Genomic DNA, 27,855 nt, shown 5'->3' on the forward strand with positions numbered 1-27,855 from the left:
CCTCTCACTGGCAACACCCACCTCACCTGCCCCCCATATGCTGCCCTGCCGCACTCAAGGCATCTTTAACTACTTTGAGGAACCTGAACTTGCAAGTTCTTTCCAGTTGCTTCCTCTGCCTGGAATTTATTACTCGCTCTATCCCACCCCACACCCATCCCTTTCACCTGGTCCATCCCTGCACTTTCTTTGATTCATAGCTTAGATGGGACTTCCTGCAGGAAGCTTTTCCTGGCCCTCTAAGCCTGGGCCAATGCCCACCAACGTGTCCCCCAAGCATTTCCATGGCACTGATTATGGCACATATTACATTGAGAGATACTAGTTTCTTATCTGTTGTCCTCTCTAGAGTTGATCACCTTGAGTGTGTTCACCATTGTGTCCCCAGCATTTAGCACAGTGCCTGGAGCACAGTAAAGTTTCAATTAATAATTATCGAACAAGTGAATGAGTTGCTTTCCTTCTATATCTGTTGTCAAAAAAGAGGGAGTGTAATTGGATGAAAAGCTTCTCCAGAGATGTTGAACTGAACTCACGTATATATTTTCCCTCCTACTGAAAATCCATTGAAATAACAGAAAAAGATATAATGAAAACAGTAAATCCATATTAGTTCTTATATTTGTCAGGGTAGGGTAACGACTGCATGAAACAACACCAAATCTCAATGGATTAGAACAATAGGAATTCATTATTCACCCAAGTCATAGTCCACTGCCAGAGCTGGGGCGAGGTGGGCAGTGTTGCTCTTTCCATTCTCCACACCCTGTCCAATGGCCGGGGAGAAAAGAAAGCATGCAGATCATGTGGGAGGATTTTTAGGAGCCAATCTGGAAGAGGCATACATCACTCTTACTCAGAATCCATTGGTCATCACTCTGTCACATGGCCCCTCCTAATTATAAAAGGAAAAGAAAATAGGGGTTGGCAAACACAGAACAGTCTTCCATGCCCCTGAAAACCAAGGACAGCTGACTTCAACGAACCAGAAATTTTGAGGAATTTCTCAAAGCTAGAAGGCAATTGGGATTGAATTGGTGGATATAAATGAACAGAGGAAACCGAGCTGATAAGAAACTCGAGAAGAAACAAAAGAAATTCATGCAGGAGAAAATTGCTGCAAAAATGAAATCAATTTCAGAGCTGCTTCAAACTTGAGGTCAACAAATACAAATCACGGGAAGAATTTCTGGAACTGTTGTCAAGGAAATTAATGTTGAAATTGCTCTCAGAGAAGCTGGGCTGCCCCCACATTGAGCAACAGAGACCACCATTGCTCGCCCCGGGAGGATGCCTGGTGTGAGTGTCAGGGCAGCAAAGCAGAGCAGAGTGTGAAATAATAACTCTGAGCCTCCATAAGGACAGCCACAGAAGATAAAGAAAGCAAGCATGACTCTAGTGTTTTTTCTCAGATTAAATTGCTCAGTATATCTCATTGGAGTAGGAATTCTAAACAAAGAAACCCAGAGCAGGCATGGGGCCCAAAAAAACAGGGAGAGTGCCCAGGTAACTCATCACTGGAGATGGAAAGCACCCAGAAGTCAAGCTTTAGACACACATTGTCCAGCCACACATCTTGTTCCTTCTCTACAATCACCAGAAGGAGGACACTGTAATAAGAATGACAGACAAACAGATTCTCAAAGACAAATCTGAATAGACATCCAGAAGTGAACAGATTTTTAAGAAAAACCAACAGCCTGAAAGGGAGATACCAAATGCAGCAAACAAACGGCTCATATTTGAAGAACAAATTTTAAAGTGGAAAGAGATGAGGAATTTAAAATAGATGTAATCAGTATTCTCAGAGAGGTTTATGAATCTGTCATACCCGTAAGACAATAATTGTCTGCAACAAAAAGGAAGCAACCAGATTTGTTGGAAATAAAAGTGTTGTCAATCAAAAACTCAATATACGGGTTACTTTGTGTTGGGAGACAATTCTCCATTGGTCTCTTGCATTTCTTGCACATCTTGCAAAATGAAGCCATGACTTCCCTTTGTTTTACACTATCTTTTCAGGATGTTTATTTAGCAAATGCCTTGTAAAATAGAGACAGCGTCTTCCTCTAGAGCAAGGGATGCTTACTATTTGGTATAATGAAAATGTTTCCCTCTGGAGCAAAGGGCAGACATGCTTATAAAAGACTCAGGACCCCTAAGCCCAGGGTTCCTCTCTTGTCACACAGCCCCCTGGGTGTACAGGTATGATCTGGCCCTTTTTCTGTCTCCCTGTGGGAATTAGAACCCAAGACACCAACACAAATGCTGATACTCTGGCTACTATATTCTGTGAGTTATACACTGTCTTTGTCTCTGACCCAGTAGTCTCGTGTTTTCTTCCAGTATCCATGAAACTGTGGCAGACTAACTCACAAGTAGAGGCAAAACTCAGATTCTTCACAGTTCTTAACAAGTACAATGGAAATACTGAGAGCCTAAAATAGTGAACTGCAAGATCAAGTCAAGTTATTCTTCCAGAATTCAGCCCCAAAAATATGCAGCCTGGGGGAAAGTTAAGAAACACGGATGATAGATCCACAGACTCCAATATGAAATAGGAATTCTCTTCTATTTCATAGAAAGAAGAGAGAGAATAAAGAGAAGCAGATAATCAAGAAAAACAGAAAAAATTTCTCAAACCTAAAGAAAGAAAGAAAGAAATATTTAAATTGAACAGCCATAACATCTCAATGAATCACTCCATAAATTACTTAATAATTACAAAGGGAAAAGGGTGCATCTACATTGGTAAAAGCTGGCCAAAACCACCGTAACCGAGCAATCAATAAGACTTAACTAATGTTATTAATAATGGGACAAACTGACTCATGTGCTTTCTGACACAATACACTTAGAAGGACACGGTATCACTTTTATAATATTCTAACCAACAATATTTACTCTGAATCTAGCCACGTGGAAAGAAGACAAATCCAAATTGAATGACTTTCTATGAAACAACTGGCCTGGACTCTTCATTCAAAAATATCAGTGACATGAAGGACAAAAAAAGACAAGGATGCTATTCTACATTAAAGGAGAATAAGGAAACATGACAAGTAACACAGCGCATCATCCTTAATTGGATCCTTTGATTTAGAAAAAGCTATAAGGGACGTTATTGGAACAACTGGAGAAATTTAATATAGAGTATATTATTAAATTATAGTATTGTATCAAATTGCATAGAATTATATTTAATCAAAGTTAATTTTTTCTTGGTGTGATAATTGTTTTGAGGTTATGTAGGAAAACATCCTTGTTCTTTAGGAGATATATGGTGAAGTACTTAGAGTAAAGTGTCAATGTCTGCAACTTATTCTTAAATGGTTCATGAAAAAATTATATATATAATATATGCAAAACATACATATACGTATATGAGAGAGAGAGATTTGAGTGTCCATTGTATATTCTCACAAATTTAGGAGCCATTTCATAGCTAAAAAGTTTAAAGATAACATCCTTAAAAGTTTTCAGACAGCCATAAACGGGCTACATACAAAGCATCCCTGGATATAGGTAGAAGATAAGGGAACAATATCATCCAAGTTCTGAGAGAAACTTAGTGTGCACGTAGATTTCTATATCCAGCCAACTAGAATTTAAGTGTGAGCACAAAGAGAGAAAGAGAGAGAGAGAGAAGAAAAAGTATTTTCAGTCATATAAAGACTAAGAAATTTTGCATTCCACAGATCTCCTCTGAAATAATTAGTCAAGAATATGCTCCAACAAAATGAAAACAGAATCCAAGAAAGAGGAAGATATGGAACATAAGAAACAGTGGTGTACAAAGAAATCAGGGGTCACAAGTACTCAACATTAGGGATATGAAACAATTATAAGAGAAAACCATATTTGACTTTATGCTATTAAAAATGTGTTTAGTAAATGGCTTTCTTGGACAAATGAATTATCAAAATTAACTCAAGAAGAGCAAAAATTTCAAATAAACCATTAAACCCAGACAATACTGAAAAAGTAATCAATGATTCATCCCTCATTAAAGGTCCAAATCCCAGATGGTAGTAATTTATAGTTTCACTAGTAGTAGATTTAAAAAATTTTGAGGGGCTGGCCCCATGGCTTAGCAGTTAAGTGCTTGCGCTCCGCTACTGGCGACCTGGGTTCGGATCCTGGGTGCGCACCGATGCACCGCTTCTCCAGCCATGCTGGGACAGTGTCCCACATACAGCAACTAGAAGGATGTGCAACTATGACATACAACTATCTACTGGGGCTTTGGGGAGAAAAAGGAGAAAGATTGGCAATAGATGTTATCTCAGGGCCGGTCTTCCTCAGCAAAAAAGAGGAGGATTGGCATGGATGTTAGCTCAGGGCTGATCTTCCTCACACACACACACAAAAAAAAACAAAAAAAAATTTTGAAAAAGAACAATGAAGGAGAACTTTCCCTACCAAATACTAAAACCATAATAATTAAAATATCATGGAACTGGCACAAAGATGAACAAATAAATAAATATGAAGTAGAATAGTCTGTCCAGAAATAGACCCACATTTATACTGGAACTTAGAAAGAGCACTAAGATCAATGGAAAAAGTCAATAAGTGGTGTTGGGGCGACTGGCCCCTCCTTTGAACTAAAAATTTAGATCTTTACATCACACCATATGTAAAAGTAAATTACAGATGAATTAGAGAGCTGAAAATTTTAAAACTGTGTAAGTATTAAAAGAAAATATAGACAAGACATAAACCCAAAAGACATGCAGGAAAAGATGAACAGCTTTGATTATAAAAATATTAACTTATGGAAAAATAAATTATAAACAAAATTAAAAAACATATGATATATTAAGAGATATAAGCTGTATATATAACAGACAAGTGATGAGCATCCATTATATAGAGAGAACCCTTACAAATCAACAAGAGAGACAACCCCATTTTTTAAATGAGCAAATGATATGAATAGAAAACATAAGAAGAAATACAAGTGGCCAATTAACATATGAAAATAAATTTAATCTCAGTAGTAATAAAGGAAATGAAAAATTAAACTGCAGTGAGAGATTCTATTTTCCCCCATCAGGTTAGCAAAAATTAAATATTGATGATATGAAGTTCTGGCAAAGGGGTGGGGAAATGGGTCCTCTCATTTACTGTTGGTGGAAGTGAGGTGTAAATTAGCATAGCCTTTTCAGAGGCCAATTTGGCAATGTATTGAAATATGAAATATGAGTACATACACTGTGTCCCAGTTTTCTACTTCAAAGGATCTGTCCTATACAAATAAAGGCATATTGTAAAAAAGGGAACAATTACAATCTAAATTCCTTCCTGTGGAATACTACCCATTTATTAAAAAGCATGAAATAAATCAAAATGCACTAAGATGAAAGTATCTCTAACCATACTAATGTGGCAAAGCAAGTTGTATAGCAACATATATAATATAACTAATTCTTTAAAATGCTATATATCTATTGAAATCCTACTGTATGTAAGGCTTGGTCTTTGCTACTAGGTTTATAGAATTGGAAAAAACAGATAAAGTTCGGGCTTCAGACTTTACATATCTAGTTAGGAGACAGGAGATGAGGGTGGGGCTGGGGAGGGCAAAGAGTAAACTAGTTAGCAAATATATAAGGGAGATAATTTCTAATAGTGATAAGTTCTATGAAGGCAATAACAAGTACATGGTAGGAAGGGATGCCCAGCATAAAGTCAGTGCTATCAATAAATGAGAGCGATTATCCATTTGCAGAGTACATTTGACCCCCATATATACTCTGGAATTGAAAACCCCTTCAATTCATATTGATCTCTTCTGTCTTTTAAGACATTTCAGTCAGAAAAGATACAGTATGATCAAAATTGTTCAGAGATTTTTGTGAACTGACAGAAGGCACTAAACTGAAAGTCCAACATCCAAGGTTTTCATTCTTCTTCATCCACACTAGCAGAGTTAGATCTAGAAGTCACTGAAAAAGTGGGAAAGGAGGATATTACTTGCCATTACAGCTTATAGGCGAGTTTCAGGAATATATGACTAGTTATTTTACTTTGAAAAAGTTATAGAATGGTATTTGTCTTATTAAGCAGTAGAATTATTACAGGCAGGAAGTATAAACAAAGTGGCTGTGGATTGGATTCTATTTATGCCTTTGCGTGGAAGAGGCGTATATATGAGGGAGGTAGACAGAGGAATCCAAGAAGGAACATCACACTCCCTTGCATCCTCCCCTGTTCTCATTGGAATGAAAGTTTTGGGCTCTATAGTGCTGACCACTGGACAGGGGCTACTGTGGCCCCCAGCCAAGCAGAGCCCATGGAGCAGAGAATTCCATCTCTGTGTGAATCTTCCTCTCCCCTTTGCTGCCCAAACCATACTCCATTCTCCAAGGCATTTCAATCCCACAGGAGTGTAACAGGGGCCATGTGTGCGTTCAGATGGCCCTATCCTTCAGAGTTTTGAAAAGCAGAAGGCTGTCTTGGGGGAGCCCCACTTTTGCCCCTCTCTCATCTCTTAGCCGCCTTGCTCAGACTCGCATCCTAAGGCTGACCCTGCTCAGGGGTGGGTGGCAAATGGACTGACTGCATTTGTTGCACTCTACCAGGAGGCACAATGCAAATGCTTTTAAGAGGTCAATGCCCTCCAACTGTGAAATGGTAATATGCTAAATTATGTGCTTAATTTCCACTCAACAGCATACCGTAAAATTGGAAAAGCAATTCCATCACCCAGGATCAATGTACATAAAGTACACTCCAAAGCATCAAAAGTTCTCATCAGTAAACTTGTGTTTGTGTTTTGGCTGAATATTCAGAGGTCCGTTTCTACTATAGGCTGATGAACAGTGTACAGTTAATTATCATTTAATTGCTTGTCTCTTTCTCCCTGTGTTGCTACCATATGGGTTAGAAATTATGGGAGATTTTTGCTAGTCCTCTTCAGATCAGGAATCTGATGGAAAAGCTACCATGAACATCCATCTTCTTCACAAGTGTGTTTATTTGTTTTGTTTTTTTAAAAAAAACATACAAAAACAATCACAGCAGGACTAGGGAAACTGAGCTAAGTGGTAACCTGGTGTAGCTGCTGTCACATGAATATTCAATGATGAGGGTTGTAACAATTTTCTTACAACTAGTCTAGAGCTGTATCTACATAATATAAATAAAACTGGATGAAAGAGTAAAAGAAACAATATAGCTACCCTTTTTACCAGACTACATAGTATTATACAACAGTTTTATAATTATTTGTATACTTTTTAAAAATTGTTTATCTCCTGTGCTTTAAGCTTCATGAAACAAAGACTATGTCTTTTTTTTCACTTCTATACCTCTAGCACCATGCCCAGTACGTGATACTTAGCTGACACTCAAGAAATATTTGTAAGTGAATGAATGAATGAGTGAGTGAATGAATGAATGACAAAGCCGGGTTTAAAACCCAGTTCTCAGGCCTCATAGGCCATTCCCATGATATCAGGATAGCCCCCTCCAGAGGCACAGATGTTCAAGGCAAAATAAAAGCCATTAACAGAGCATACCTGGGCCATGGACTATAACTCCCATTTAATTTCATATGAATTTGCGGCTGAACCAATTTGAAAATTTGTTTCCAGAAAGTATTGATTTATTCACTTGAGATCAGTCATGGTAAATACAAGTCTTAGTGGAGTGGCAGTGTATTGCGGTGGATGGCTACCCAGTACACAGCACTTTAGTTTATGGCACTTTATGGTCTCAGCAGAATAAGGCTGGATCTTGATGCCAGGCTCTTTCCTCATAGAAGGATATACTGAAGGAGGTTGGAGAGCCAAGGAAATGGAAGGCAGGTCCACGATCTCGTTGCTTCCCACAGGCTGAGAGAACCAGTGTCAGGATCAGAGAGGAAGCCAGTAGCTCCCATTCTTCCTGCTGGGTGTCACCTGCTCCTGGCCCTCTTACTGCCTCTGCATCTGAGGACCGAAAAGCAGCATGATTTCACAGGCCGAATCCCCCTTCCCAAGCTAACCTGACCTGACTTACCAAGAATGGGTTACAACGCACCAATACTCCAAAGACAGGACCCTTACTTTTATCTTGATCTTCAGGTTGCATTGACCTCAAGCTGTCTTGCCTAGAATGTTGTAAAACATGCTACACACACACACATGTATACATACATATATATACAAATTATTTTAGTATGAAGAAAGTTATTGAGGTTAATGGAGCACTTGACTCAAAGCACAGCCAAGTTTTGCAATGATATCTTGGGTATAGAACTTGAATTTATGGTTTCTTATCCCCTTCTCTTTACCGACACCACCACCCCCTCCTTAGGGAAGGAGCCTGGCGGGGGAACCAAGAGTTTGGATTGCAAAATCGAGGAGAGTGCTGAAACACCTGCTCTAGAGGACTCCTCCTCATCTCCCGTAGACATTCAGCAACATTCCTGGCAGGTTTCCACAGACATCGAGAACACCGAAAGGTAAGTGGAAAGTTGCCCTAAATAGACAGCCAATCCTCTTCCAGTTAACACTCTTAGGGCTACAGAGAGTCGAGATTTTCTCTTTCAGATTCAGAAACAGGCTCTCAGAAAACTGAGAGAAAGTAAGGAGCCCAAGCCCTGCAGAGGAATGGTAGCAAAACCTCCAGCAGACGCAGGCTCCCAGGCCTCTGTTTATTCCCCTCCACCACAGTGTGTCTCCATGGAAATGAAAACAGTGTGCTTCCCTGGGAAGGGAGAAAGTTGGATCTACATACCATCACAGCTCACCCACTGGGCTGGGTCCCAAGATTTCCATTTGTTTAAGGGAGAAGAATCTGAAATCATGCCAAGATGCCTCCAGTAGCTTCTCGGGTTTCAGGTGTATGGAATGGCTTGCTTAGCTGCCAGTCAGGGGCATTCTGTCCAGTTCAAACAGCTATCCCCAGTGCTCCCTTCTCTTACTCTCCCAGAATGGAGCTGATAGCCCCTTGGTGGTCAAAGTGAGTTAATGCATTTGTCTTAACAACCAGTAGCTCATTGCTAGAGGAGGAGTTTCTTTCTTGAGAAGATGAGACTCTATTTTGTTTTGGAAAAGGGAGCAATAATAATATAATAAGTGCCATGTCTCATCTAGATACTAAAAATGCCTTCTGTGAGGCAGAAGGACGAGGCCCTTGTTTATTGGCCTTTACACTGGTATCTTGGCCTTTGCTACTAATGTCCCCAGAGCCCGCACAAAGCAGCTGTGGGAATACTGGGCAATCCCACCGGGTGCTCTGTGTATGTGGTGTTGAGTCATTGACAAGATAATGAACACTTTATTTTTTTATTTTTAGAAATGTAACACACAATGGCATTTTATAGCCATTGTGGCTCTACTTTCAGATTGTAATATAATTCTAAAGCTAATTACCAAATTTCTGTGTTTATAGAAAATTGAAGCATGTGGTAATTATGTGCTATTAATAAAACTTGGATTTTGTGTAAGCTTGGAAATCAAACAATTCAAACAATAAAGCTGTTTGGCACAGTTTGATAGAACTATAGACAAATGATGAGGGAACGATTTATCTTAATTTATAAAATAAAAAATGCTTTGCTCTATTCCCAGGAACAAATATCTGCCTTGGTCAGGGCACAATCCATCAGCAAAGCCATTTTCCTCTTCAGAAACCTTGCGCAGCAGCTATATCCAAGCCTCGTAGCCTTGTAAGCAAGCAAGCTATGGCTGCAATAAGAATGGGAGCACGTAGCCCAGTGTTGGCAGTGTTTCAGTTCTGCCTGAGAGTCCCGATTGGGGTCAAAGGTGGTGGGAATGGCTGAGAGAAGTAGGCACAGCAGACCTGGTCTGGGAGGGCGGCTTCCTCAGTCCTCCCTGCCTCTCTGCACTAAGAGATCAGTGAGTCTCAAACTGGGCTGCACATTAAAATCACCAGAAGAGCTTTTTAAAAACATTGATGCTTGGGCCCCACCATAAGCTAACCAAATCAGACTCTCGTGGGGTGGCTCCTGGGCATCGGGTGATTCTCCTGTGCGGCAGCCAAGGCTGAGACTTGGCAGTTTCCAGGGAGACCTTGCCTCAGTCTCACACACTGCATTACTAGCCCTTTCCACCTTGTGCCTGCCCGCCTCCCACCATCCCATCTGCCCTTGAGAATCTTACGTGAAAATAGAATGTGCCCCTTCCACTTCTGGATATAGAGCCCTGTCCTCCTCTCTCCCCCTCCCCTACTCTCACCTTCCTTTTCTAGAAATACCCTTTGGGGCTTATCAGCATGTGCTGCCCCACAGACACAGCCTCATATTTGTAGGAAAGTATTCTGAATGTTTTTACAGGTGTATTTCTACAGATCCACAAGGCTGCTTTCCCCTCCTTTTCCATTCAGCCATTCCCAAGACTAGAGTTCCTTTTCACATGTTAGTCAATCCTTGAAGAGGACACCCCATACGGTCTCCCCTAAGACAGTGGTCCTCACCCACACTCAATAGAACAGTTGTATTTCGTGAAACGGACTGAGGAGTTTCATACCTAAAACTGGATGGTGGCTCTCTTTCCTCAAATGGCAGAAGAAAAATAAGTCAGTGGAAAAGAATTTGCTCAACTTTAGGATTATCTTCTCCAAAAAACTTTCTCAAACCCTTGGTGCCTGCCTATTCTAGAGTTAACTAAAAGATGTATCTAATTTTTGCTCTTTTAAATGAAATCTACCCGTCCTGGGATTTCGAGAGCTCTGATTCCAGTGGAGGGCCATCTGAACATGCAGGGAACCACTCTCCTGAGGATTTGAAAAGTCCAACTCGCCTCTTACCCCAGACTAGAAACCCACTGAGCTGGCTTCCTGCTCTGCAGCTCTGTGGTTTTATGATCATATGTACTCTGAGACCAGGGAGGATGTTAGAGGTATGCAGTGGCGTACATACATGCCAGTGGCTAGAGGAAGGCCCAGCTGGCCCAGGCGCTTCTCTCTCTTTCATCTGCTGTGAAGAGCTCTTCTGTGAAGGTTTCAGAATTTGTCATACTCTCCCATTATTCCAAGTGAGTTTAATAAGTGTTGGCCCTTGTGAATGCTTGACACCTGTGTTATGGCAAATTCCAATCACGGTAATGAGAGATTTTTAAAACCAAGCAGACAACAGGAGTGAACCCACATAACCATGACAGCCGTCTGACCGGAAAAGCCGTGAGAACACCATCGCCTGGTATCAGCTTTGCCCAGAGCACTCCGGTTATCCTAGTTGTGTGTCCTTCACCTCCTCTTGGGAACCTGAAGAACTGTCCTCATTACTGGAGACTTCTCTAATCTCAGTCAGGTTCCTCTGAAGACAGAGATGAGGGCTCCTGCAGCAGAGTGCCCTGTGGACATATTTGCCAGAGTAGTTCGCATTCCTACCACAGCCAACCCATCTCAGATTTTTTTTCTTATAAAAGCAAAATAAATTCAATATTTGCCCAGTGGAAACTAGAGCTAGTACAGTTAGGCACAGATTCTCGTCCTTCAGTTGTCTCATAGAACAGACTGTTTGAGATTGCATTTCAAAAATTTACAGCTGGTTATTTTTTCTTTTTTATCAATTTTACAGAGACATGCGAGAAATGAAAAACCTTTTAAGCAAACTCAGGGAAACTATGCCTTTACCATTGAAAAATCAAGGTGAGTCTTGTCATTTCTCTTTGAGGCAGAGGATGTTTTTAACATGATAACGTTGGGACTTGTTTCTTGAGAAATTAAGGCAAGTTTTTTTACACAATAGCAGGCATTGAGCATACAGGTGTCTTTCCTCGAGAAGATATGATAATGAGAATGGAGCCCCTCAGGTGAACACGGTTTTGCTCTGAGGAGCTGAGATACACTCTGACCTCAAAACAGGTGCCTCCTCTGCTGGCCCTGTCAGTCAAGAGCATTTGGTCGTTGCCCACACTGTGGAAAGCCCTATACCAGGCATGGCAAACACGAAAGGACTGAAGACTTAGCGCTTGCCTTTAAGAAGTTTACAGGCTAGTGGAGGAGACTTAAGAACACTCCAAAGAAAGATCCCTGCCATCTAGATGTTTAGTTATCTAAAAGAAGTAATAATTAGCATATTTTGAGAAATGACAGTGTGCCACTATGGTTCTGCATCCAATTCCGCTGTGTAGGGGTTTTCCACACCACCAAGCAGTTCTCAGACGCCAACTGGGTGTCCTACAATTCAACTGAATTCTGATGCTACCTGGAGATAGCATCAGATCCCACAAGTCAAGAGTTCAGTCCTACAAGACTGCCCGCCCTCGCCACTTCAGACACCAATAGCAAGTGAGGTTGTCACCTGTGCTTCTGACCAACTGGCTATAGATTGGAGGTTCCGAAGACCCCCTCCTTGGGTTCAATTAATCTGCTCGAGTGGCTCACAGAACTCAGAGAAATATTTTTTTCTTACTAGATCACCAGTTTATTATTAAAGGATATAGCTCAGGAAGAGCCCGATGGAAGAGATGCATAGGGCAAGGTAGGGGGAAAGGGTGAGGAGCTTCCATCTTTCTCTGATCCCACTCTCCTTAAATCTCCACGTGTTCAGCAACCGGGAAGCTCTTCGTTACATAGGCATGATTGATTAAATCATTGGCCGTTGGCTATTGATTCAACCTCCAGCCCGGCCTCGCCCCCTGGCCCCCCCAGGTCGGACTGGAGGGACTGAAAGTTCCAAAAATTCCAACCTTCTAATCACCTGGTTGGCTCTCCTCGCAACTAGCCCCCATCCTCGGGTGTTTTCCAAAAGCCACCTGCTTAACATAGCAAAAGACACCTTTATTGCTCTCCTCACTTAGGAAATTCCAAGGGTTTTAGGACCTCTGTGCCTGGAAAGAAGTCAAAGACAGATTATATATTTCTTATTATAAATCACAATATCACAGCCACTATTCTAAATACTTTAGATGTATTAACTATATTAAATTATTTAATTTTAATAACACTTTTGAGGGAAATGCTTTTAATGTTTCCTAATTTACAGGAAATTGAGGCACAGAGAGGTTAACTAACTTGGCCAAGGTCACACAGACTATGAGTAGAAAGTCCGGGATGTGATTCCAGGCAGTCTGTCTCCAGAATTGTCCTATGGAAGTGTCCACCCTAACACAGAAAGGGAACGGGGATATTCTCTAGAATGTAAGCTCTGGGAAGGAAGGGCTTCTGTGTGCTTTTGTGAACTATCGTGTCTTCAGTACCTAAAGCAATGCCTGGAACATAGTAGAATAACATCTGGGATGAACAATAAATGTTTGTTAACTCTGTGCCCAACTTTACGGCCGCAGGGTCTGAAGATATGTACAAAGAACTAATCATAAGCGCTTTCACTAAGCTTACATGGCCAGAGCAGCCTTAAGTGGAGCATCAACTTCAGAGAATGGTACATGGAGGGTGGGGAAAGGGTTTTTAGAGGTAAGAAAGAAACCCCTCTTGTTTCCTTAGAACAAAGCCTAGGTGGGAGGGAGGACAGGGTGCTGTTTGCCTCTGAGCGAGGAGAGACAGGAGTTGGCAGCAGAGCTGGAGCGCCTCTTGGCTCAGGGAGCAGTGTGGCAGAAGGTGAAGAGGTGGAAGTGAGAACACCAGCCGAAGGGGCTGAGTTGTAGTGTGGCCTGATCTGCATGGGATGGAGGCGGGATGTCAGAAAATAAGAGGCAGGGGATGTGGTGCATCTGGTAACTTGAAGCACCCCCTGAAGGTGCTGGTGACAGACTAACTGGCTTGAGCCATGGGTGTAGTGTTTTGGAGACCCTGTAGTGTTTTAAGAAAGCACTGATTTACTACAGCATGTTGTAGTGATGAGATCCCTCTGACCACAGCGTGCAAGTTTGTTGCTAGAAAAAAGCATGGTGGTTGGGACCAGTGACTTTGGATTAAGGCTAGCCTTAGGGTTCGAATACTGGCTCTGCCACTTACCAGCTTTATGTCCTGGAACAAGTCAACTTCTGGAAATCTCCATTTCCTCATTCCTGAAAAAAATATAATAGTATCACCTACTTCAGAGGGTTGTTGTGAGGATTAAATTAAGCAACGCATGTCATATGCCTACTACTGACCTTAGAGAAGGCAAATGCCAACAAATGCTTTATTATTAGTGTTGTTGTTGTTATTCACCAGCTGGCCTACCCAACCTAGCTCAGGAAAACTCTAACTTAGCATCATCAAATAGAACAATCCCTGCTACCACTCGCTCTGCAGCAGACTATGTGTAGTATCTGGGAAACGTTGATCTTGAGCCTGCAGTTCAGAACATTGATCCCTGAGACTTTGAATGTGGGGCTTATTTCTGAAGCTATCCTCCGTTTCTTAATGCGTTTGGCCAGTCTGCCCCTCATATTCCTCTCTCTGACTGCATATGCTGAGATAGACCATAGGGGCTTCCCCATGACCTTCCCGGAATTCTTTTCCGGTTATGGTTAATATAGAAGTGGTATGGGGTGAAATGTGGAAAAATGTGTTTCAGCTCTTTTCTGTAGGACCTTATTGTTAAAACATAATTTTAACTGGATGAAAACCATTATAGGAAGCCATCTGTTTTCTTTCTGGCTTCTTATTTCCTTTCTCTTTTTATTCCATTTACATGTTTGTTTGAAGCAGAGAGAAAAAAAGGGAAAAAATACCACTCCTGGTCCCCTTTTTCCCTACCTCAATCCCTGACCACGTGAAAATCTCGCCAGGCAAGTGGCGGGGGAGCCTACACTGGAAGCGCTCACATTCCCCCATTCACCAGGCTCCATCCTTGTCCGCAACTTAGAAGCTGTTCCCGTTTATTTTAGCATTTAAAGATTTAATCATATCTTCCCCTCTTCCTACCACAATCAAAACTTGACTCAACAACAGTTTGCTTTAAATTGATTTTCAGTGGCAAATAACGGAAGGCGGCCAAGAGCAGGAATTTGAATCGTTAGTGATTATGCCTTCATTTTAGACAGGGCCTTTTCTTTCCCATCCTTCCAGTTTAAGACTGGAGACAAAGAGGTGCACAAAAGAGTGAGCCGCCCGTGTTCTGCCGCAGCTCCGTGGCAGCCTCCCGACGACGTCCAGGTCTGCTGGCTCTCGGCCTGCTCTTCTCTCCACTGCTCCGGCGCCTCTCCTGTCCTACATTCCAGGTCACTGGCGGTGCTGTAGGGAGCTTCATTAATTATGGTAGGCTTGCTGTGTCAGATGGATTACAAATGGAACCACCTGTAGAGAGCCCACGAGGTTACTGACAAAGGCTGAAAGGAGATTGGAAAGTGAAGGACAAGCGTCTCATAAATGCATGTTGTAATCAAACAAAACAAATCAGCAGAAATAAAACAAGCCTGAAAGACAGTTTCACCTTTTCCAAAATTCTGACTTAAGAATGCTGTGGGATGTGTTGATACATTCACTCTTGCCTAGAATCCAGCTGTTGATACCACGCATTAACATCAGTCTGAAGTGGATCAGTCAGGAATTGGATCTGTTCTAGAATGGGTCCCCTCCTGTGGACAATTCTCCTCCGGACTAAATTGGGTCTAGGAACAGTTCCCCAGACTCATACCCCAACTCACTCCTATCTGGACCCCATATCCAGAACCAACCTAGCCACGTCAGGCAGAAGAGTTCTCCAATATCTGGCTGAAGAACATTGGGCAGTTATGCCATCTGCTAGCCTGGAGACAACATTTTAGGTCCTTCCCTAGGGCCTCATATAAAACTTTCTGTGCTTCAAGCTGGTGGTGTCTGAATGTTAGTCTGAGCAGTTTTTACTCCAGCAACCCCATATCCTTTATAATCTCTGCAGCCTTTTGTCCAGGATTTAGTATGACATAATCTTTCTCTCTTCTCCAATCTAATCTACACATCACTGATCACACATCAGTTTCTTAACGCATTACTCTGATTATGTTGAGCCCCTGCTCACAAATGTTAAATGTCTACTCATTGTCTACTGAAGGAAGGACATACTTCTCACCCTCGCATCCATTGTCCCCACCATCATCCAACATGTGATGGTCATCTATGATGTGCTAAGTTCTATGTCAGGTGCTGGGGATATCTCTCCCCTAGAGGCTCTCCATCTCAACAGAACAGATTGAATGAAAATTACCTGATAAGCTTTTTAAAATGACATATGCCTCCCGTTTCACAGATTGTGATGGAGTCTTCAGGGTAGGGCATGTGAATTCTGGAAACAACTAACAGACACACATACGCGCGTGCGCGCGCGCGCACACACACACACACACACACACACACAATTGGAAAGACAAAGAAATTAGCGCTTAGAATATAACAATGCCATAATAGTTAGGCACAGGTTGCTACAAGGGCATATTGGATTCTCACCTAGACAGATTTGAGTTGTAAGGTGAGGGGGTGGTATTGAGAATTGCTTTTTGGAAAGTGTCTGAGCTGAGATTTTTTTAGGATGAATCAGAGTTTGCCAAAGAAAGAGATGGAAAAAAGACAGCCTAGGCAGGAGATTCTGGATATGTGAAGGTATGTGGGGAGATGAAAGAGCAGGGCATTTCAATGAACTACAAGCACTTCATTAGTTGGAAAAGTGGTTAGAAAAGAGGCTTAAGGGAGAGACTAGAGAGGTAGATGGGCCTATATCATTAAGGCCCCTGTAAGCCATGTTAAGTGGTTTGGACTTTATCCTGAAGCCATTGGAGGGATTCAGTTAAGAGGCAAATGCAATAATTCAGGTGAGAAATGCTTAAGATCTGACCTAAATCTGGGGAGTTGGAGAAGAGCATATGACCAACTGGATGAAGTACATAAGGGAGAAGGCAGAATCAAGGATGAAACCCAGGTTCAGACCTGGAAACCAGAATGAATGATGGTGTCATTCACTGTGTTAGAGAGAACAGAAGAGGAGCAGTAGAGGTAGAGGATGATTTAAGTTCTAGACATGAGGGGACTTCAAGAGCATTCTCAGTGGTTACTAGTGGATGTACAAGTCTTGTGCTGAGGTGAGACGTGTGAGCTGGGAGGACTGGGAATACAGATTTTAGCATCATCAGCATAATGGTAATTGAAGCCCTAAGAATGGTTGAGACGACCCAAGGAGAGTTTGCACAGAGAAGAGCCCTGGAATACCAAAATTTAAGGTTTGAGGGGAGAGAAGAGCAGTTTACAAAGGGGACTGAGGAGAAAACCAGAAGAGCATTATGAAATATATCAAAGAAAGTTGCAAGGAAGGAATGGCTAATAGTGCAGGGTAGTTAAACCAGATAAGACCTGAAAGTGTCCATCGGATGGAGCAACAGGGCAGTCACTGGTTGTGTTGGCAAAGCAGCTGACTTGGAATCTTGGGCCTGGAAGCCTAGTTAGGAGGGTTGAGGAGTGAGTGGGAGATGAAGAACTGGGGCAGCAAGGGTACATTTATTAAGACTTTTATAAAAAGTTGCTTATAGATGGTATATAGACAGGGTTGCAAGCAGATAATGTGCCAAGGGCTATAGCAATTGTTTATAGAAGGAATGGAAACATTAAGGAATGCAGATGCATGGAGCAGTCAGAAAAGACTTTGCAGGGAAAAACATGCTTAAGCTAACCTTGAAGGGGAGGGGTTGGCATTTGTCTAAGATGGGAGGACTTTTCTGGAAAAAGAAATGGTGTGTGTAAAGGCAGAGAGGTAAGAAAAGGTATGGCCATGTTTAGGGAATTCTAAGTAGTTCTGTTTTGCACCATCCCCTCCTTCATACGCCCTTCATTCCAGCCAGACTGGACTGTTTACTTGGACCCAAATTCAGGCTGCCTTTGACCTCTATGTCTTTGCTTACACTGCTCTCTTCATCCAGAACGCCTGCTAGCCGCACCCCACCACCGCCCACTTCACCAAATGTCCAAGTTTTCCTCACCCCTGTGGCCCAGCATGAACACCAAGGCCTCCATGAATCTTTCAGCATCTTCTACCTTCTCCTCCAGGTGGGAATAGTTTCCCCCTCTGGGAATTCTCACAGCATTGTATCAGTATTTCTCTTATGGCATTTCTAATGAAGCCTCATAGTTACTCAAGGACCCAGGACCACCTTTCTATTAGGACCTCCCGCATTACCTCCCGCATCTGACAGAGAGCCTTGCACTTAGCAGGCCTTAGGTTAGTTCAGTGGCTCTCAAAGTGTAGTCTCAGGACCAGCAGCATCAGCAGGTCTGGGAACTTGTAAGAAATGCCAAATTTTCTGGGCCCACCCCAGACCTGCTGATTCAGAAACTCTGGAGATGGAGAGCCAACAATCTGTGCTTTAACAAGTCCTCAGATGATGCTGATGCAGATAGTGTTTGAGAACCACTGGGTTAGCTGAAGGTCCCTCTTTTTTTTTCTGGAATAGAAATTTGCAGGGGCCGGCCCAGTGGCTTAGCGGTCAAGTGTGTGCGCTCCGCTACCGGCGGTCTGGGTTCGGATCCCAGGCGTGCACCGATGTACCGCTTCTCCGGCCATGCTGAGGCGGCGTCCCACATACAGCAACTAGAAGGATGTGCAACTATGACAGACAACTATCTACTGAGGCTTTGGGGAGAAAAAGGAGGAGGATTGGCAATAGATGTTAGCTCAGATCCGGTCTTCCTCAGCAAAAAGAGGAGGATTAGCCTGGATGTTAGCTCAGGGCTGATCTTCCTCACAAAAAAAAAAAAAAAAGAAAGAAATTTGCAACTGCAGTTCCATTATAAGTACTTCCCTTGACTTTATCTGCGAACAAAGCTTTAAACACAACCACTTAGTTTATTACTTGAAAATTCCTCATTTCCACGTCCTTCTGTTTCTTAACATATCATCTATGCAAGAAATCTTTTATTAGCAAAAGAAATTTGAGCAATAGAGAAATGGTACCATTGTGCCTTAGGGGACACTAGCATCACTGGCTGTAGTAGCATCCAAGAATTAAACATTGAATTACTGAGGTTTGAACTTACTGATGGCTGAATTTCCTACTCTCCTTTTCTTTCACTTTCTCCTATGCTTTCCTTCTTCTCCTTCCCTTTCTCACTTTTCATTTTCACATTTAAAACTGTCCTAGGTTACAGTTCTCTGAGAGTATGCACTCTGGAGAAAAGATGCTATAAATGTCTCCAACATTTGTGATAGAAATCAAAGATTTCCCAACAAGTTCAGGTGGATTAGCCCAGAAAGTTCAGAATGAGTGGGGAAACATTCCATTTTGCTCACAATCTTTCAGCAGCCCATCACTTCAGAGACAGGATTTCAATCAGTGCAGAAAGGTATCTTTCCTTGGAGTTGAATTCACTTCAAACCATTCCGGGTATATTTACTGCTCGGTGAATTTCAGCATTTACTGCAGGTGTCAGCTTCCTATGGTGTAGAAAGATGCTCAAAATTTCTGCTAAGAATTTTTGAGCTTTGTGTCACCTCAGCCCCAGGTGATGATCAGACAGCTCTGGGCTAGGCAAAGGTGTCACAAATGCTTACAGAGATGCCTCAAACCAGCAGTCATCCTTAATAGGCATCCTGTCCTTTGCTTAACATATGAGCACTTTCACATCAATTCTAACACTTACTATTCACTGTGAATGCTATATGTGTGTGTGTGTGCATTTGTGTATACAGCACTCACAAGTGAATATATATATCATATAGATGTGAAAAGAAGGCTGAGTGAGGAGAATTTCAATAGCACAAAAGGCTTTTTAATTCACTGTAATGAATGCATAGATACAAAGGCCAGTCTTGATACAAATCTCATAATACCTGTGTATAATTCCTGTGTGCTTTTAATACACAAAAAAGAGAGAATGGGAGCAAACATACCACCACAGCATACATACACCACAGCACATGTGCATACTTTCATTGAACGTACAACACTGCTGTAGACATTTCCTCATGTAGTGGGAATAATACACATTGGAATTGCATTTTATAAAATATAAATACCAGTTAGGTCACTCCCCAGATCTCTTAAAGGTTTGGAGAAAAAGAAGGATATATGGAAATTGAGGAAGTAGATCTTCCAAGTCTTAAAGAAATAGAAATAAGATTTTTCTTCCCTATAAATATCTTCATAGTTTTGGTGATTCTGTTCCAAGGAAGCGTTGAATTCCAGGGTTTCAGGAAGTGTAGTCACTATCCAAACAGACACTGAGAGGTAAAATTCTTTACCCTTCAGAGTCTGCTGTATCTTTGCCATTTTATCCAATTAGGTTAAGTTCATCGATCATTTGCTGGTTAAAGAAGTGAGTCCTAAAAATGATGGGAAAGTGAGTAATCGTTTTTTTCTGTTCCAAATATATCATGCTTCATCTCTGAGAGAGTCTCCTGAGAAATCAGGCTCATATATAGTATCTGTCATTGCTTTCAGTGTCTTAACTATTTGGGGCAACTTTATAAAATAGCGATGTCCTATTTTTAGTCTCAAGTTGTTGACATCTAGATAATAGTGAATTATTTTTCACTATGGAAAGGACAAAGAGAGTCCTGTTTTTCTCCATGTTAGCAAACTATGAGCTTTAAGAGAGGATTTTAATCTGTAGAGCCTAGAAGAGTGTGGCCTGTGTTTGATTAATTGGATGTGCCCAGCTGGGGCACTTGCTTTCTTCCCCAGCTCCAACTCGCTGCTCGAGTTCATCTGAGTGTATAACATAGATCACCATTCCAAGGAACACTGTCAACTTGGTGGATGATGCTAATTTACAAATAAGCATGACACATGAGAATTTTGGGGAAAGAGAAGGAAGAGCCTGTGCACTTGAATGACACCATTTATATAAGAGGACTGGAAAGTCAGGACTCATTTTTGTTCTTGACAATTTCCTGAGCATCTAGGCTCAGTAGTGAAGAAAACAACCCTCATGTACAAACCAGTTTTATTGAAGTGGGGCACATTCTTCACCATATCTATCTCTTCATCAACTCTTATTCTAGGCTCCTTCCCAAAGTCCTGTATCCTCAAGGTTAGGAGGGAAAAGGAGGGAGCCCCTTAGCTCCACTCTGAGAGGGCAGTGCAACTAGTCCAGGCAGAATTTAGGTCCATAACAGTTTCCAGAGCCAACAGCCATATGTTGCCCCTAGCTCTAGTCTGACCATGTCCTAGCACTGCCCCAGTTGGCAGTTTCCAGATTACTTCCTTGTGGTCCTTCTCCAGCCTCTAGGACTCACACTGGCCAGTTCTACTCCAACAGGTTGTTTCTACCTACCCTCTCTTTTGGACTGCACTGTTTCTTAAAAAGCTAGTTCATTAAGCTGGGTTTGGTTTACTGGTTCATTTCTTCCTCTACTTGTCGTCGTGCTAAAAATTTCAACCCAAAACTTGTGAATTCAACAGCTGGCAATCTTCTCTGAATGCCCTTGTGTACAGAAATCTATAGAAAGTGCTAGGGAAAGACTCATCAAGGAATAGTTGAAACTTCTTCCTGAGCCATAGAGTAGGTGAATGGTGGGAATGGTCCTATGTAAAGGAAAAGAGTTAATAATAGCTATACCGAGTGCTTCCTCTGTGCCAAGCACCAAGGTCCCCACCCAAGCTAAATGTTTTTCATAGATTATTTCATTTAATCCTCTCTTAGGTATTATTAAACTCTATTTTACAGATGGGGAAACTGAAGCTTAGCAAGCTTAAGTTACATGTTCAAACTCACAGAGCTAGTTTAGAAAAGAAGCCAACCTTTCTCCAAAGCGTGGGCTCTTTTCTAAGAAGCTATACTTCTCTCAGCTGAAAGATTGCCTCTAAGCAGTTTAAATTTAATTCTAAGCAGTGGTTCTCAACTGTGGGCTATTTGCCCCTCCTCCAGGGAACATTTGGCCACATCTGGGGGCATTTTTGGTTGTCACAACTTGTGGGAGAGTGCCACTGGCATCTAGTGAATAGAGGCCAGACATGCTGCGAAACATCCTACAATGCTCAGGACAGCGCCCAATGACCAAGAATTACCTGGTCCAAAATGTCAATAGTGCTGAGATTAAGAAACCTGGATTCAAAGAAGGGTGCATTTTTAAAGCCAATTCATAAAAAGCACGCGGTTTCATCTGTACCTCACTCGTGTACTTTCTATCCCATCACAGATGACAGCAGTCTTCTAAATCTAACTCCCTACCCCCTGGTTAGAAGACGGAAGAGAAGGTTCTTTGGGCTGTGTTGTCTTGTCTCAAGCTAGGCGATTCCTCCTGGAAACCCACCATTGGGGAGACCTGAAAATATCACAGAACCTGAGGACCTCCAGACAGCTGCACCACAGTTACTGGGTTTTGACTATGTTTTCTATGCTTCCTTATTGCTTTTATCCGCCTCCCGTGTCCTTTTAAATGATTTTACATTTGAAAGCAGCTGCTGTCAAGAAAAAAAAAAAAAAACCAGATTCACAAAGCAGGCTGTTTTTAAAAGGATTTTTAAAGCTGACATAGTGCATGTCTGCTCCAAACCATACCATGACAGAAGCAAGAATTATGATTTTTAAATTATTCACAGGTTTTTTTAAATGTATTATACAGAGAAAAATTATTTCATGTATGATAGTATATCTGTAGCTCTTGCTGATCTCATATTAACAATTTATCACATATGAAAGAAATCTTTAAACATAGAAATCTATTTAAACTGCAAAACTGTGTTCAAAAATCCAATCTATCGATATCGTTAGAAATATTATAATCAAACATATGCCACCTTACTATTGCTTTCTCTGCACTCATTTACGTTTAGTCTTCCATTTTGTCAGAATCTAAGAGCTTCAACATAAAAATATCTTAATTTATAATGCAACAAAACCATATATGAAAAGTATTTAAATTTTGTAAATATGCAATAAGCCTAATACCTTCGTACAATGCACATGGGCAACTAATTTCCTTTTGATCCAATGTTGTCTTTTTCAGCTTCTTGAAGAGTGAAGTAATCCAGATAGGAAATGGTGTAGTAACATATACAATTATCCTCAAATGTAAAATTGAGTATTCTCACATTTTGTTCTAACTGAAATCTGAAGCATGATGTCTGCACATCAGCATAGTGTTAAATCTTCTAGGGCATGCTGGAATTAGCTCAGATCGTAAAAATATTTAACATTTTACATTATTAATAAAATCTTTTTAGTTAAGCTAAGCTTGTCTCATTTTAGATGACTATGCAGATATGACTTTTCCAATGTGTACTTGGTGTCTTGTCTTATGCTTAAACTCTTGAAAGCAGGACACGTTAAGCAATACTATATTTTAGAAAGGAGGAAGCCTGGCGCTTTGTTTTGCTGCTCACAGCTTTGTTGTGATCTTCCTCCACTAAACTTGTAACATGGTACAAATTTAGTTATATTTTCCCTTGTTCTTCCTTTGGCCCATTTCCCAGACAGAATTTCCCATGGGGTGAGAAATCAGACCTTTGGAATTCTTTTCTTGTTTTCCGTAGTCTGAAAAATCCTAAAGTCAGACAAGAAGCACCAGTATCTAGGACAATAAAAGGATGAGCTAGATGCCTATAAGTGGTTTATCCAAGATGCATCCTTAATCCCAGCCCTATTCTTTCTCAGTACGAATGTGCACAGGTATTTATATGTCCACCAATATTTTGACCTAAAAACTAAATATATTAAAGCCTTTAGCTTTAGTGAAGAGAGAGGTACGTACAGATGAACTACTGGAGTAAGTATTGTATTAGGTTGAATTATATGAAATTGCTGATATTTGACTGTTTTGACCTATAAAAATGGCAATTGCATACAGTTCAACCTAATATCTGATGTTTGTGGAAATTAAACTTGGAATTGTCATCTAGCTTTTTTAATTGAAGGTGAAAGGATTAAAGGGTTGGAAGAGATCTCAAAAGGCTATGTAGGCCTCTATTTAGATTATATCTGCTGGGTTTTGGCCTTATTCTTGGAATCCAAAGTGTGTTCCAATGAACTGGTAATTAATTAATGCATGGTTATAGGTATGTCTGAGTTCATATAAGAAGTGCCCTTGAAAGTTTATAAGAAAATCCAATTTTCTAAATCAAATATTTATAAAACAGTTGTGGGAATATGCTACTTAAAGATTTCTACGGTGAATATTCCCTTGCAAAGCAGGTAACCACTCCCAGATTTACCTGGTCTGCAAACCCTGATTTTCGTAAATCAAGTTTGATTTACGAAATCAATATCCTTTCCTGAATGCGGTTCATTTTCATCCGCGGAGGTTAATTCACTTCAGGGCCATTGTTTTAGAAATTATGAAGTAGCCCAATTTGGCATGCTCTCAGCTCCTGTCTCTGCCCTCTCCCACCCTTCCACTATATTAAACCCTTAGCTTCAAATTAGTTCCTACTAATCCATGCAAACTTATTAACTGATAAGCCCAATCTTAGTGTTCAGCACATTCTTCTAAATGCCTGACCTAAATCACTTCTGCTTGGTTAATTTGTGCTCACTCTCGCCTTAGTCTCAGTGTGAAAGTAACACTTACCTTTCGTGCAATTGTCCTTTGTACAGCTGAAGACTGTTAATAAATTCAGGTCTCACCTCCGTGTCTGGGAGGGCTATAGTAGCTATTCATGGAGATGGGAATTTGTCTAATTCCCTTGCTAGGCTTTCCATATCTAAGGTAAATAAATTCAGCCACTTTATCTTTTATTCATAGTGCCTGTTTCCCAGCCTTTGATCAGTTTTGTAGTTCCCGTGGACACACTCCAAGATTTATAGATCTTTCACTAGCGGGTCCTAAAATTAAATTTAGTGCTCAAAGTCTAATAACCTACACTGGCTCATGGTTGCAATAGGTCATTCACCATCTCCCATTAGATATGCCAGTGCATCTCTTTAGGAGCTGACCCCACCCTCGTCTCACCTACCAAAGGACTTTCTCAGGTGTAGTTCCATGAGGTAGAGTTCTACTGTCTCGGCTTCCTGCTGGTAATTCGCTTTCAGATTAGCAATAACACCGAGCTGAAACAGAAAAGGACGCAAACTTTTTCTGGCACACAATCACCCATTTTACCACCATATTTTTAATACCCCGTGTTGATTCTTTTTTCAGTTTATAGAGGCAATACATGTTCTTTGTGGGAAATTTGAAAAATACCACCAAGTATAAAGAAACTAAAATCACCGGAATCCCAGCACAATCATATTGTTTAAAACCACATTTCCAGGCTTCAAATCAGTCAGTGGCTGGGCCCACAGGCACTTTTGGATATGGTATGTGAAGAAATGCCCTCAGGGCCAAGGTGTCACTTTAAAAATCTGTCCACTAATGCTTTGCACATGTCTAGGAGCGGATTTACCGCACACTTCTGGTTGTACCATTGTTCAAGGGTGCAAAGAGGACTTTAGAAGCAGCACAGCCCTGATGCCTCCTTTAATGAAAGCTCTTGGGGAAATTCTAAAATCCTGCCAGGTCATTTTGTTCCTCGCTGCTCCTGGAACAGTTGGGATACTTACTGTTTGGCAATACTGCCACCTACTGAAAGCTGGGCTTTAGAGTGAGGGGAAAACAAATACACAGAGGATAAAAGCATCTAATTTCTTTTAGACAGCAAACAAATGGGCCAGATTAACAATGATCCCATATGGAATTTCAGACTCTGGAAGTCTCAAAGTTGAAAGGATTAAGAATATCATCCAGACTAACTCCCCACCCCCCACATGCATACCTAAGCAATGCCTGTCATTTCTTTGTGTTCTAGAACATCACCAAATGCAAAATGCTCAACTTTCAGGTAACTATAGATAGGATGAGAAAAAGCAGTGATGCTATTGGCCCAGAATAAATCATTAGAATTAAATATAAAGTCCAGAAATAAACAGGAGAACACAGAAGAATCGAGATGACATTTCAAATCCAGGAGAAAAGTTGAGTTATTAAGTAAGTTATATTGGGATAACTGGTTAGCCATTTATTGGGAGAAATATTAGATCTATACCTCATAACTTTCATCAAAATAAATTCTAGGTGAAGTAAAGATTTAAATGTCAAAGCACATAAATAAACATATAAAAGGACTAGCAGGCAATATTGATGAATATTTATGTAATCTTAGTGTGGAAAAAAGGTTTCCTCAGCATGACACCAAAGGATACCAAAGGAAGAAACCACAATGTATACCAAGGAAAACATAATGTATACCAATGTATACCAAAGGAAGAAACCACAATGGAAACAATGGATGGATTTGAGTAATTAAAAATGCAAAACTCTTATACAGTAAAAACAACAAACCAAATTAAGAGAAAACAAAATTTGAGATACATGCAACAAAGAGTGTAGATCTCTAATATATATCAAGAGCTTAAACTCCGTTACCTTTGGAAAGTTTCCGTGATCTACAACTCCCTTCCCAGCCAGGTGTTCCCATTTCATTCTTTCCTCATTGCCTTTTTTTCATTACTGCTTGTTTAACTGTCTGTTTATCTCCACTAACCTGGAAGTTCAAGAAGGTAGCAACCATGTCCATTCTGCTTACCATCATATCCTCAACACCTATCACAGTGCTAGACACAAAGCAAACACTGAAAACATGTTTATTGAATGAGTAAATAATGAATGCCTGAGTAAATGACATTTTATGACTCAAAAAAAATAAAACTTTCCAGTAGAAAATTGAGCCAAGAACAAAAACTGGCAATGTACCATAAATTAAAATAATGCACTAACAATAAATATGGAAATATTTGAAAATACTGGTAATCAAAAAATGCAAATTATTATGATAATTCCTTTTTATGTATCAGAAAGGCAAAGGGTATAAAGAATTAAAGTTTCCAGGGACAGCGAAGAAGTGTGGAAATGAACCTTCTCTTACAGAGTCAACAAGAGTGTAAATAATTCGACCTTTCTGGAAAATATTTTGGCAACGTATTTTTCATGTATGGCAAGTAATTCCACTTTTAGGGAAATTCTCTTTAAAAGGATCAGAAAAAATGAACTAAGATACATTCATTCATTATTCAAAAAATATATGCAGGAAAAGGAGCTTATAACAGCATTATTTGGAGGAATGGAAAAAATGTAAAGAAGCCTACAGTATAGTGTTGGTTAAATATAGTCTATCCTTTCAATGGAATACTGTGCACCAGTTAAGAATAAGCACCATATGTATATTTATTGAAATGAACAAGCTATATTGTTAAATGAAAAGGGAAGTTACAGAAGAATATCTACAGTATGAGCTCATTTTAAAAATATATATATACATGTGTGCATTAAAGAGTCTGAAAGGATATTTACTAAAATGTTAACAGCATTTATCTCTGGGAGGTGAGATTTGGAGCAATTATATTTTCTTTTTGCATATCTGTAATTTCTGATTTTTCCACAATGAGCATGTAGTATCCGTATAATTTTTTCAGGGAACAAACAACAATGTTCACAATATGTATTAAATGAAAAATACATGTTATAAAACAGTATGTATAGTATGACACAATATTTGTAAAAAAGAAAATTATATATAAATATATCTATGTATGTATATATATGCATAAGGAAGCTAGAAGGACATACACTAAAATGTTAATAGTAGTTATTTATGGGTAGTGGGATTATGGGTGATTATTTTTTCTTTTTGCTTTTCTGTGTTTTCTAATTTTTCTACAATGAATATGTATTACTTGTGTAATAAAAACTAATAATAAAAGTTTTAAAAAAAAGAATGGAAAAGTGAAAGAGACATTGTGACTCACCATTGCTCTCATCCTCCCCCCCTCCCCATCCCCTTTACTTATTCCTTGTCATCAAAATATGGGCAGTGGGGATATGGAGAGGAAAGACCAGGGCACCATCACTTGTGAAGATAAAAGAGAGAGAGAGACAAAGGAAGGTGGGAAGGAAAGAGGAAGGAAGGGAGGAAGAAGGTTAAGAGAGAAAGAAAGAATTGAGTGCAAGTGAAGTCAGTAGAGGAGGATAAAACAGGCTTTGGAAACTTTTTCACTAACAATAGCTTATTGCTTTTTATTGCTTATTGTCTTTAAATTTAGCTCATTTTTCTTGATAGCTATGACAAAAAG

At 40.5% G+C, this 27,855-nt stretch overlaps 1 protein-coding gene across 2 annotated transcripts in view; it reads left to right on the forward strand.

The window, feature by feature from the left end:
• RGS7BP (regulator of G protein signaling 7 binding protein) overlaps nucleotides 1-27,488 on the forward strand; it is a 99,830-nt gene extending 72,342 nt beyond the window's left edge. The window contains exons 4-6 of one of the 2 annotated variants that reach the window (XM_014781662.2): nucleotides 8,305-8,452; nucleotides 11,534-11,604; nucleotides 21,947-27,488. In XM_014781662.2, coding sequence (XP_014637148.2) covers nucleotides 8,305-8,452; nucleotides 11,534-11,604; nucleotides 21,947-22,038 — 311 coding nt within the window. In that variant the 3' untranslated portion in view covers nucleotides 22,039-27,488. Of the gene's footprint in view, nucleotides 1-8,304; nucleotides 8,453-11,533; nucleotides 11,609-21,946 lie in introns of those variants that run through there. The other variant, XM_004422868.3, reaches the window with a different exon arrangement.
• The last annotated feature ends 367 nt before the right edge of the window (nucleotides 27,489-27,855 follow it).

The sequence above is a fragment of the Ceratotherium simum genome, chromosome 18, assembly GCF_057802395.1.
Source record: "Ceratotherium simum simum isolate JZ-2026a chromosome 18, ASM5780239v1, whole genome shotgun sequence".
In the NCBI taxonomy this organism is placed as follows: domain Eukaryota; kingdom Metazoa; phylum Chordata; class Mammalia; order Perissodactyla; family Rhinocerotidae; genus Ceratotherium; species Ceratotherium simum.